Source organism: Talpa occidentalis, unplaced genomic scaffold (assembly GCF_014898055.3).
Source record: "Talpa occidentalis isolate TD23 unplaced genomic scaffold, MPIMG_talOcc4v2.1 talOcc4.2, whole genome shotgun sequence".
Lineage (NCBI taxonomy): Eukaryota > Metazoa > Chordata > Mammalia > Eulipotyphla > Talpidae > Talpa > Talpa occidentalis.
The window spans coordinates 126,408,668-126,420,216 of record NW_023602073.1 but is presented as its reverse complement, the minus strand read 5'-3'; the positions used below and the strand labels follow the sequence as shown (position 1 = coordinate 126,420,216).

At 38.9% G+C, this 11,549-nt stretch overlaps 1 protein-coding gene across 1 annotated transcript in view; it reads left to right on the top strand.

The window, feature by feature from the left end:
* The first annotated feature begins 2,812 nt into the window (after positions 1-2,812).
* The window catches only part of SAMD3 (sterile alpha motif domain containing 3), a 53,617-nt gene continuing 44,880 nt past the window's right edge, over positions 2,813-11,549 (top strand). Inside the window, exons 1-3 of the mRNA XM_037520377.2 lie at positions 2,813-2,938; positions 3,870-4,059; positions 7,962-8,069. Coding sequence (XP_037376274.1) covers positions 2,860-2,938; positions 3,870-4,059; positions 7,962-8,069 — 377 coding nt within the window. The 5' untranslated portion in view covers positions 2,813-2,859. The remainder of the gene's footprint in view (positions 2,939-3,869; positions 4,060-7,961; positions 8,070-11,549) is intronic.

Genomic DNA, 11,549 nt, shown 5'->3' with positions numbered 1-11,549 from the left:
ATGCAAGGTATTTTAGTTGACTATTTCAGGTTTCATTCTACTGGTCTGGTGATGGTTGACCTAAAGTAGATGAGATGTTTTGTTCCACAGGAGTGCTGCAATGTCACCACTTCATGCCATAACAAGGCTGCTGCCCAACAGAATTACCTGGGCCTTGTCCTATGTGATAGTCACATCCTTATTTTTGTACCAAGTTATTTTTAACCAACACGATTTGCATTTTGTTAAATAGCAATTCCTTTCACATACAACTACAGTAGAAGATGTACTTTCACTGGGTGGAATGAGGCATTGATATAGAAAAAGATATATCCACTAGCAAAGCTTTTAAAAATTGCTTTGTGGGTCAGCTTTTGGATTCTGAAAAAATAAAATCAAATATACAAACAAAAAGAAAAATGACAAACTGTTTTCATATTTTCTTAAAAACAACCTATGTGTTGTTGATGTGGCTATGTGCTACACTGCTTTTCAAGATTATACAAGATATTCTTAGCAGCTTGCATTATTGTTTTCTTTTGGACTTTTAACACATTAATTGAATAAAACTTGCCCACATATAAGTTGCTTTAGCTAATGTCTTACCTCTTCTGGTTTTAATTAGATGAAATCTTATAAAACTTAATACAAATTCAGTATTGAAGAATAATCTAATCAAATAATGAGACTATTTTGACCAGAGTATTCACCCATGTTATTATTTTTATTTTTTATTATTGTGTCTTAAAATATTTAATGATAATAATTGTCCTCACACTTCAAAATCTTATCAGATGTTTCTGAAATTGCTGGATATGGTATAAAGTGGCTGGGTATAGTTTTTTTTTATTTTACATATCTTTTATTCCTTTCTGGTGATCATAAATAATATATCCATCATTTATCAAGAAGAAGTTCTAAGTTTGCTATTTAAAGATGTTACATAGTATAAGCAATAGTATTAGCTTATTTTCTAATAAAAATTACGTGAACTCACACTGCACTATTTTTAAGCTATTATAGTTATAATAGCTTAAAATTTGATAATTGCGCCTCCCCCCCAGGAGTAGAATTATGTAAAAATCTGGGAATTAAAAAGTATGAGGTTTACAAGTGTTCATTTTATTTTCAAATTTCCTTTTATCCATTGACAGCTGCATGGCAGTATCTTCTGCTCTGCATACCTTTTAATCTTGGAATTCAGAGAATTGTTTTCTTTTTTCTTTCTTTTCTACTTTTTGTCTAAGTCTTACTCTTCACAAGGAAGCCAGAAGTGTGACAAGAAGGTGTGATTTTTAATTTACACCAGAGTCTCGCAAATAATGACTTTTCACACCCTGCTGTAGCTGCTTAGCCTAGGGGAGGAGTTCTGTGGCTACTGTTGTCGTAGCAAATTAAATCTGCTGCTGTAATTCAGAAAGATGTTCTTCTATATTTAACCCTTGTTTTTAATTTTGAAACTTGGCATTTGTGAATATTTGTAAGAATACAGTTTTAACTTTGAAGTATACTTGTTTTCTAAGAAATTATTTTTGAGGGTTGCTATCTTTTAGATTTTCAAGTATGAAAGATAAACATTTTTTCTCTTTCCATCATTCTGTGATGTTGGAAAATAAAACTGAATTGAAATACATAAGAATGAAAATTACACTAATATTTATTTTTAGAACTACTAGCAATACAACCTAAATACATGGCTTAATAAATATTTAATCTTTCCTTAGCGTTCCATTTCTCTAAAAGAAGCTATTCCCTCTGTCTTTATAGAACAGTATCTTACAGTACCCATAAATCTTTATGATTTAGGTAGAAAGATAAAATAGAAAGTAATGTTAAAAGACTGAAGTGTTTTGAGATTTTTCAGTTTCTTCACCTCTATTAAATAGTTTGCATTGAATTATAAAAATGGAATGAATTGGCTAAGAGAAATAGGGAGTATTATTGAAATTAATATATTTGTTTTGAATTTTCTATGTGGTTACAGAAGACAAAACAGCATGCTAAAATAACTGAATAGTTAAAGAAACTGTCTTTCAGATTCTGTATACACTTCTTTCATTTTTAACCTATTCAGTTATTTTCTTATTTTGAATCAGTCCAACTAAGTTTTTTAAAAAAGTTTTCAACCACCATGTTAGTTTTCTCTTTATTACTCTGCCAATCATAAGAGTATTCAGTCCTTTTCTGGAACTGAATAATATGAGTATTATAGGTGGGGAGGAAAGTAACATTCAGGTTATTCTGAAACACTTGGCTCCTGTTCCCTCTTTCTGCTTGGTAAACCAAAGCAATTTGTAGCAGTTGTAAGCTCTCTTCTGTCTGGGGTGAGGGGGGGGGAAGAGGGGGGAGCTGCAAGGGGTTAACCAATCTTGGTTTACTAAGTATCTCTGTTAGGCTTTTATCTGATCCTTCCTCCCTTCCTCCCCTGCCCACCCCTTTTGTAAATGTCAACCACTTCCTGATGAGCCTGGTAGTGGTGAATTTCACACCTTTCTTCTCTTTGTGAAGAAACCTGGGTGTTAATGGTACAGCATTGGGAACCATTGTATGTCTCTGGCTGTCAGTTAGTATAGCTGAGGGATGTCTGTGGAAAAAAAGTAGGAGTAGGTGAAGAAATTTGAGAAATGAGACTAGGAAACAGGTTCATAGTGGTCTCGTTTTTAAAAAGAATATTTGTTTTATTGGTAACTTTTGTATGTGCACTCAGGAAACAGTAACTTTAAAGAAGCTCAGTATTGAGAGTCTAGAAGAGTCTTGCAAAGGAGGAGCTGAGATTAGCGAGCTGATCAGGTAATAGTAATAAAAGAACAACCATTAGAAAGAAAAACAAGAATTCCTCCCTGGCCTTTTATTCTACAGGTGTATTTGCAGGATACTGCGATGGAAACTTGGTCAGTTGATCAGGTCTGCAGTTGGTTGGTGGAGAAAAACTTAGGAGAATTAATTCATAGATTTCAAGGTGAGTTGTTTATACTTTCAAAAATGTTAATTGAATTATTGAGTGTCCTCTGTTATTTAAAATTGCTTTTATTGTCTAATGCATGTGAATGTGGGTATGATGTCCCTGCAGTAGGTAACTTTCTTTTGTGACTGTGATGATTTGCATTTGACTTAGCATCCATGGAAGAATATTGCATTTCAAAAAGAATTAAAATAAAATTAGATTCCACGAGTTCATTAGAATGCATGTTTGAGATATGTATTTGATATTGCTTTTGTCTTTAAGGAATGCAGCATGTGTGTGTGTGTGTATGTGTGTGTGTTTTGCAGTGTTGGATTTATAAGTATTATATATTGTCTGGGAGGTACTTTGAAGAATAATTTCCAGAGTCCCCCCATGCACACCCTCATCAAAACAATGCCTGTTACAGAGAATCAGAAGGGGGTGGTGTTCATATGGAAGTAAAGTTTTTACTGTGACTCATGATCTGGTGCTTTCTTAGGAGCAGACATTGATTTGGAATTATGCACTATGAGGGTTCCATCTTTGTCAAAAATAAGATAATTTTGTAACTTCAGAGTACAAGTTTAAATGATCCTCTTTTTTAAAAAAAAATTTATTTATTTATGCATACAAGATCTGGGGTACAGGACAGAGATATGGGAGGATGAGAGGATTCACCAGGGACAGATGGGGAACAGAACAGGCAGACTAACTGAAACACTGCTAAGGGGAGCAGCGGGCAAGACAGGAGAGGTCTGCAACCATGTGGGTTGCTCCCTGGCCAGCCAGGGATCGAACTCGTGCTGCAGAGGCTGCAGATTGCTTCGTAGTGTGGTGCTTAACCCCTTGAACCACCAGAAATAGTTTTGCAAGCTCAGAGTGCTGTCTTTTACAATGTTTTACCAGAAAGTCATCCAGAAACACGTATTTTTCTTCTTTTTCCCAGAAGAAGAAGTAAGTGGGGCCGCTCTTCTAGCACTTAATGATCGGATGGTTCAGCAACTGGTAAAGAAAATTGGGCACCAGGCTGTGCTGATGGATTTAATTAAAAAATATAAGCAGAAGAGTCAGGGACTGTCTTTCCCTGGAAGTCCTGGAGAAACAACTGTGGTCATACAAACAGAAGCAGCCCCTGAGTAAGTCTGTTCATGAATGGCTTTATTTTTGATGCCCTGCCTTCCTGTCATTGCTATATCATGACATTTGGGGGATTAAACCGCTTTGAAAATTTGTGTCCACTTTCAGCTAGGTTGTGTGGACAGTATTTTTCTGATATTGCATAAGAGACATTTGATGCAAGTTTCTTTGAATGGATACATTTGTTTAAGTGCCACATTTTAAACACTCTCTCCAGTTATTAGGGAAGCCCTATGAGAGGGCATTCTTATGCAGAAAGTCCTGTAACAAGTTAACTGTAGCTCTAACCCCAGTAGCAAGGACTCCTGCAGCTTAGGTCTTAAAATCAGTGTCTGAGAAAGGCATTTTTGGCTGCTTTTTTGCTTTTCCCAAAACTACTGATTCAATTATGTATTTATTTGCCAAAGATCCCTTACAGTAACTAATTTGTATTCTCCTCTAGAGGCCGGCACAACACAATTTGCTAAAGACTCTCGCCACCATGGGTTTTCTAATTTCTCAAGAGAATTCTTGGAATACTGGATGCTATAATAGCATCCTGCAAACTCATCTAGAAAAATTTGTTGTGGCTTTGAGGTTTAAGGATATTTTTATTTATTTTTATTACCAATGACTGCAGTGAAAGGGAATGATTACAACAATTATAAAATTAAAATTTTTACTTTGCAATTCTATGTCCCAGGGTCATTTCAGGTGTTCAGATTTGGTTTTCTTGTAGCAAAAGTGTTGTTGTTTTGGGGGTCTGTGGGTATTGAGGGAGGGGTCCTTGGGGTCACTGGGAAAGGTTTCACCAGAGCTCCCCTTTCAGTGACATGTGGCGAGTTTCCCAGGTAAGTTTCTCCACGAGACAGAGACATTAGTTATATTTAAATGGCAGGTTTATTAGGGAAAGGGACAGAAGAATAAAGGACACTTACACAGACACAGGCAGGCGGGAAGAGCTGCCCGGAAAGGAACAGGTTTGCTGAGAGAGGCCTGCATGGTTGCAGGTGGAAAGCCTTGAGGAGAGCTGCCTCCCCTGAGGGAGGTTAGTGAAGAGAAGCCCTGCCAGGTACAGGTCACTGGCAGGCAGGAAGCTGCTGCCTTGCAGAGGGAGAGAGTTGGTGAAAAGAAGCACCTGCTTAGTCACAGGTTGCCAGAGGGATTGCTGCCCCGAGCTTGTGGAGAGACTGCACAGGTGTAGTCCTCTTCTGTGTTTGGGAGGGGGTCACTCCTTGTGAGCCTTCGATTTGTTGCTGATTTTAGATAACTATGTAGGATCCAAAAGGGAACGGAGATTCCAGGATGGGCCCAATCTCTGTATCTTTACCCTCAGGTCTGTGCTCCAGACCTTCCCTACAGCATCTGATATCTGCTTGGGCCTTATGCCTTGTGATAAGGCACTGGAGCCTAAGGATCTTGATTTCTATAGCTGGTTTAATGGTCACATTAATTCCCTCTACCCCCACCTCCTTGTGTGAGTCAGGTTAGTCTTGTGAGTCCTCCATTCCAGTTTTTTTCACTCTTGTCCTCCATCAAAAAGAATTTTTGCAGTGTTTCTGATGTTAAATAATCGCTGTAGACCAATCATTCATTCATCTTAAAATAAGATTTTAATGTTTGATGAACTGTTTTGTGTTTTTACATTCTTTCAGATTATACCTGTAAAAATAGGGCTCTGTCTTCTCTTTGATAAGCAATACAATGTTAGTGAGATCTGGCTTAAGGAGTCTGATTTCTAGACTATTTGGGTATGTGAAACATAGAGGGGGACATGTAGGCTTGAAGGGATGATCCATAGTTGAACTGGAGAGTCTACTATCTAATTTGTTTGAAGAATTTATCCTAAACACTGTTTTGACATATTTACATAAAAGCACAGCCTTCTATTTGTAACTTCTTTTTTTTTAAGGTTTATTTTATTTATTTGTGCATAGAAGAACTGGGGTGTAGGCCAGAGGTGTGGGGGGTGACAGGATTCACCAGAGACAGAGTGGGGAACAGAACAGGCAGACTGACTGAAATACACTGCTGAGGGGAGCAGTGAGCGAGGCAGGAGAGGTCTGCTGTGCCATGTGGGTCACCTCCCTGGCTGGGGATTGAACTTGTGCTGCACTGGCTGCAGATTGCTTCATAGTGCTGAGATTTAACCCCTTGTTCCACCAGGGAGGCTGTGATACAAACTACTTAAAAAAAAAGATTTATTTATTTATGCATACAAGAACTGGGGAGCAGTGGGTGAGATAGGAGAGTACTGTTTCACCATGAGGGTTAGCTCCCTGGCTGGCGATGGAACTTGTGCTGCAGTGGCTGCCGATAGCTTTGTAGTGCCGTGACTTAACCCCTTGCACCACCAGGGAGGCCCTGATTTGTGACTTCTGATGAATTTCCCATGGCATGTTTTTACTCTTCCCAACAAAGGGAACAGAATGTCTGAACCTCAAAGACAACACAAAACAATTTCCCAGCATTCTTGGATGTATTGGACTTTTGAGCTCTAAGTTCTTTTTCGAACTTAGAATTTTGCTGTTGCCTTAGGCACAGCTTGGAAGAATACAGACAACCTTGTCTCCACTGTAAATCAGTTTATAATGTTCTCTAGTAAATGAGAACTCACTGGGCTGCCAGAAAATCTGGGCTTCAGTTCTGGTTCTACCATTGACTTGATTGATTATACTTTGATTATATTAAGTATTGGCATGCCTATTTCTTCATCTGTAGGTTGTAAAAAGCAATACTGTACCTAACTCCACATGGGTTCACACTGATATTAGCAGTGTCACAATCTTTGAACACTTTTCCAAAATAGACCAAAATAGTCTTATGTTAGACTTTGTTAACCTAGTTAAGAAAACCACATCTCAAATGTAGCCAAGTCTTGGACCACAGGCCATCCAGAGATTTATGAGTAGGGCTTTTCATGATACTAGAGTGGAACATGAAAATAAGCTAGTTAATTAAAATCTTTCAGAAAATGCTTAATAAAATGGGGAACTTGGTATTGTATAAGACACTCTGAAGCTAGACAGGAAATACTTTCAACCTCCTGCTCTGATATTAGCTCTTTGCCTAACCTTGGATGTTTTCTTGACTGTTTAGATTTAATTGTAAAATGAAGTGGGTAGATTAAATGGTGCTTAAGACCACCTTTAAAGACACGTAATCACACTCCAGATCAGAGATTAAAGATGGGTTTCAACTTGAGTGCAAATTCATTTAATTGCTTAGGATTGTCTGGTATGTTATTTTGAAAAGGTTTTGTAGGCCACATCTGGACAGAGTATTTGGCATTCTGTTTGCACTTAGGCAAGAGATAAGAATATGTATATAATATCTAGAAGTATTTGCAGTTGCTTTTTGGTTGTTCTTCTTGTTGAATCTGATAGAAAAATCAATGTCTAGGAAGTTAAGAAAACTGAGGTCAACTCCTGTACTGATACTGAGTAGCTTGTGGTGGTGAGGAAATTGCTTTTCCTTCTAGTCTTTAGTTGCAACACTCAGAAAATAAGGGCATTAGTAGAGTGTAGTTTCAAGATCTTGAGATTTTGTAGATAAACAAATGTCTTCCAAATGGCAGGGAGTAAAGAAGGGAGTCAACAAAGAGTTAATGATTTTATTTTGCCAAATGAGACTATTAGCCAATAAGTTTATTATCACCAGCATTTCACAAAGGAAAGGATTATCTTAATAGCATTTATAAGATATGAATGATTGGTGAAAACAGCATTGTGAATCAGTCTCCTTCAGCTTGTATGAACCATGGCATGAGATGACCACAGAGAGTCCTTTCAGTTCTCTTAGTCATGACTAATGTGGAGCTTAGAATGGGCACAGAACATGTATTCCCGGGCTTACTCCTACCTCCAGGGGTCCCAGGAGATCAAGTGTTGTAGTTGACCCATCTCTTCTTTCTTGCTGACAGGGATGAACTGTCCTCCAGTCCATCAAGCCATGGGGAGCAGACGCAATCTCTTTATCCAGCTGAAAACCTTGATAATGGACTAATTGATCAAAGAGTACTAAAACAGAGGTGGGATGCAAACTTCTAAAGATGTAAAAGCTAGATGATAATATTTGTATTTATTTTTTGAGATGTCATGTGCTCAAATGTATTTTTACAAATATAGTTTTAAGTACACTTTTTTCTGTAAAGGAAATTTTTATCGTGATGACGATATTTGATAAAAGAAGGTTAATTTTTTTTGACAATTAAAGTTTTAAGATAATATTATAAATATAAGTTCAAATTTTCTGATCTGGATATTGTACATATCTGTATATGTATATTGAAAAAGTAAATTAAAAATATACATTTTAAAGCATATGTTGTTAAGGAAAAGAGGGATTTTGCTATCATAAACTGTCCAGAATGACTGATGATAGCCACAGGTGTCATTCATTCAGTGAATAATGTCCTTTAGAATATGCCTTTGGTGGAGTCTTTGTTTTGTTTTGAATTTTGTGGTTGTTTTAACTTGTTTCTGATGGTGGCACATTCGGTAAACATTATATTCCTACATATATCCATTTTATTATATTCCTATATTGAAATGTAGTGTTTCAATTTCAAATGAAATTGAATATATAATACACTGGAACAAAGGAAAAATACAGACCTAGAGAATCAGATCCAGATTGTGTGTTTAGACACAAGGCTGAGAATGGGTGTAGGGAAGGTGGGACACAAGAGTCACAGCAGCATTTCCTAGTCCTTGAATCTGCATGTTTCATGCATCACATATTACATAGCTGCTGATGGAAACACCATAAAATCTATCTTATTTTCTGAATCTAAGTTCTGACCTCATGCAATTTGCAGCAACATGGATGCAGCTGGAAGGGATTATGCTCAGTGAAATAAAACAGAAAGAAAAAGAAAAATACCGGATGGTCTCACTCATAGTGGGAATTTAGAAAACCTTATAAGGGACCAGGAAAAAGACTAATTATAATAAAGAAAAAATCAAAATCAGCAAGCAACTATAAACCAGAGACACACTACAGGGCGGGGGAGAGAGGGAGAGAGCGAGGGAGTAGGATTAAAACAAGGGGGGTGGGAATTGTATGGGGACTATAACCAAAATGAAAATGCATACATTGTGCAAAAATGAAAAATGATGTAAAAATATATAAAATAAAATTTAAAAAATAAAATTAAAAAAAAAGTTCTGACCAGGGAGGTGATGAAGACTAAGTCTCACGTAGGACATCTCCTTCCTGAGTGGTTTTCTCTGTTTTCTTTCCTTTCCATCACCTTCCTCTTCAAACCCACACTCCTGGGTGCAAAGGCCACATGCCAGTGGGAGGGCCAATCTTCCCTCACACCACTGACTCCTGTTTGGGGTGTGAATAAGAAAATGGATGGGGATGTCCTAGGTGAGACTTGGCCTCCATCATCTTCATCATCAGAACTTTGGTTCAGAAAATAAAATAGATTTTATGATGATTTCATCCCCCTCCTTTCTGCTGACTGGTGCTTATTGATTCTGGATGCTTTCCGTTGATGTGGCTTCACGTGCAAGAAGTAAGCTATGAGTTCTCAACTGCCCTTCTATTGCAAAGCTTCCAAAATCAACTAGTCTCATCTCTAACTGTTCATGTGGATATAGCTGGGAAGAGAGATGTTTGTTCCTAGTGGCTGGAACTTTGTACTGTGAATCAGTATCCTTATCTGCAAAATAATAACAATGATACTTTCCTTATGGTGCTCTTGTGAGCTTTAGAAATAGATAATGCCTACCCAGCACTAAGCACAGGGAAGTCACTCACTAAACCTCTGTCTACACGCCACCACTCCTGGTGGTGTTACTCTTTTTTTTTTTTAAGATGTATTTTTTATTTATTTATGCATATACCAGCTGGGGTGTAGGCCAGAGGTTTGTGTGTGGGGGGGGCGGGGGCGGTGGGAAGTGAGAGGGATTCACCAGAGACAGAACGGGGAACAGAACAGGCAGATTGACCAAAATGCACTGCTGAGGAGAGCAGCGGGCGAGTCAGGAGAGGTCTGCCGTGCCATGTGGGTAGCTCCCTGGCTGGGGATCTAACCCTTGCTGCAGAGTCTGCAGATAGCTTCTTAGTACTGAGACTTAACCCCTTTCTCCAACAGTGAAGCCCCCGATGTTACTATTTTCTTTGAGAATTTTTCCATTCCCTATTTGGTGCGGGTGTGAGATGGGGATACGGTTCTCTATTTGTGTAGAGGCTTTTGCTAAGCCTGCTCATGATAATCCATCCCCATCACAGTCCTGAGGCTGGCAGGGCAGGTTTCTTATTCCCATTTTACCACAGGGCTGGTACAGGAGCAGCCCTATACTTCTTCATATTTCTCATTCTTCACTGAGTCTGGCAAAAAGGAGAACAAATAGAACTGGTTTAGAAATAGAGAGAAATAGCAGGATTTGGAAACTAGAGTTGATGTTCTTGTATCTTTCTTTCCAACAGTCCTGCTTAACCTGTGTGACCACCTGCTGCCCATCTCTCACCACAGCACCTCAGAGTTAAAATGTCTAAAAATGAACTCATGTCCCCTGCCTTAGTATATTTTGGGGTGTAAGAACCACAAGTCTACTCAAGCCAGCTTAAGACAGAGAGAGTTTATTGTAGGCAAAGCATTCCACAGCAGCCGAGGGGAAAACACATACATTCCCTGGATATGAAGCAACTGGTGTTGCGAAGCCAGGGGTGAAGCTGTGGCTCCTTCTCTCATGGAGCCACATGACAGCCATCTCTGCCTGTGTTCTGCCTCCTCAATCGGCCTCGTCCCCCTGCTTCTCCTGTGAGGACAGATATGTCCTCCTATGCATGGCTGCTCTGCCTGCCAAGCTCTCCATGAAAACAGCTCACGTCCTCCCAAACAACTGACATTGTTGCTTAGTCCTGTATCCGGGAGGAGGAACTATGAGGCACAGTGCTCTTTTAGCACTTGCCCCTCTGGACAACCAGCTGTGTGTCCAGGGGATAACAGGATCCCCTGAAAGGGGATAACAGGAACAAAGCATGGTACTTATAGATATTTCCTCTCCAGGCTTGCCCTTTATCAGGGATGGATAGGGGAGGGACAGAAAATTCTCCACCTTCCATGTCCTTCCTCAGACAGTGGCTCCATCACCTAGCCACGGGAGCTAACATGGTAGGCACCCTTAATCCCTTCCTCCTGCCTGTCTGCTTAGGGTGCTATTCACTTGCCATATGTTGGTTAAGGACCCGTTGTGTCAGGCTGTATTGTTCCCTTCCCTTCCTGCCTATTTATACTCGAATATTCTGTATAAGCTCTCCTTTTTTGGAAGCCCTTCCACTGATACTACTGGCAGGCAAGGAGCCCTTTTCCAGGGCTTTGTATATTGTATGGCTGGTTCCTGACTCACTTATAAGATAATGAGTCATCTGAATGAAAGTTTGTAGTCCAGTCCTTTGTTAGATTAGAATCACCTCAAGCACAAAGACAATTGTAAACACATCATTTGACACGGTTTCTGATACAGAGGCTAAATGGGAACTTTTAATGATCCAA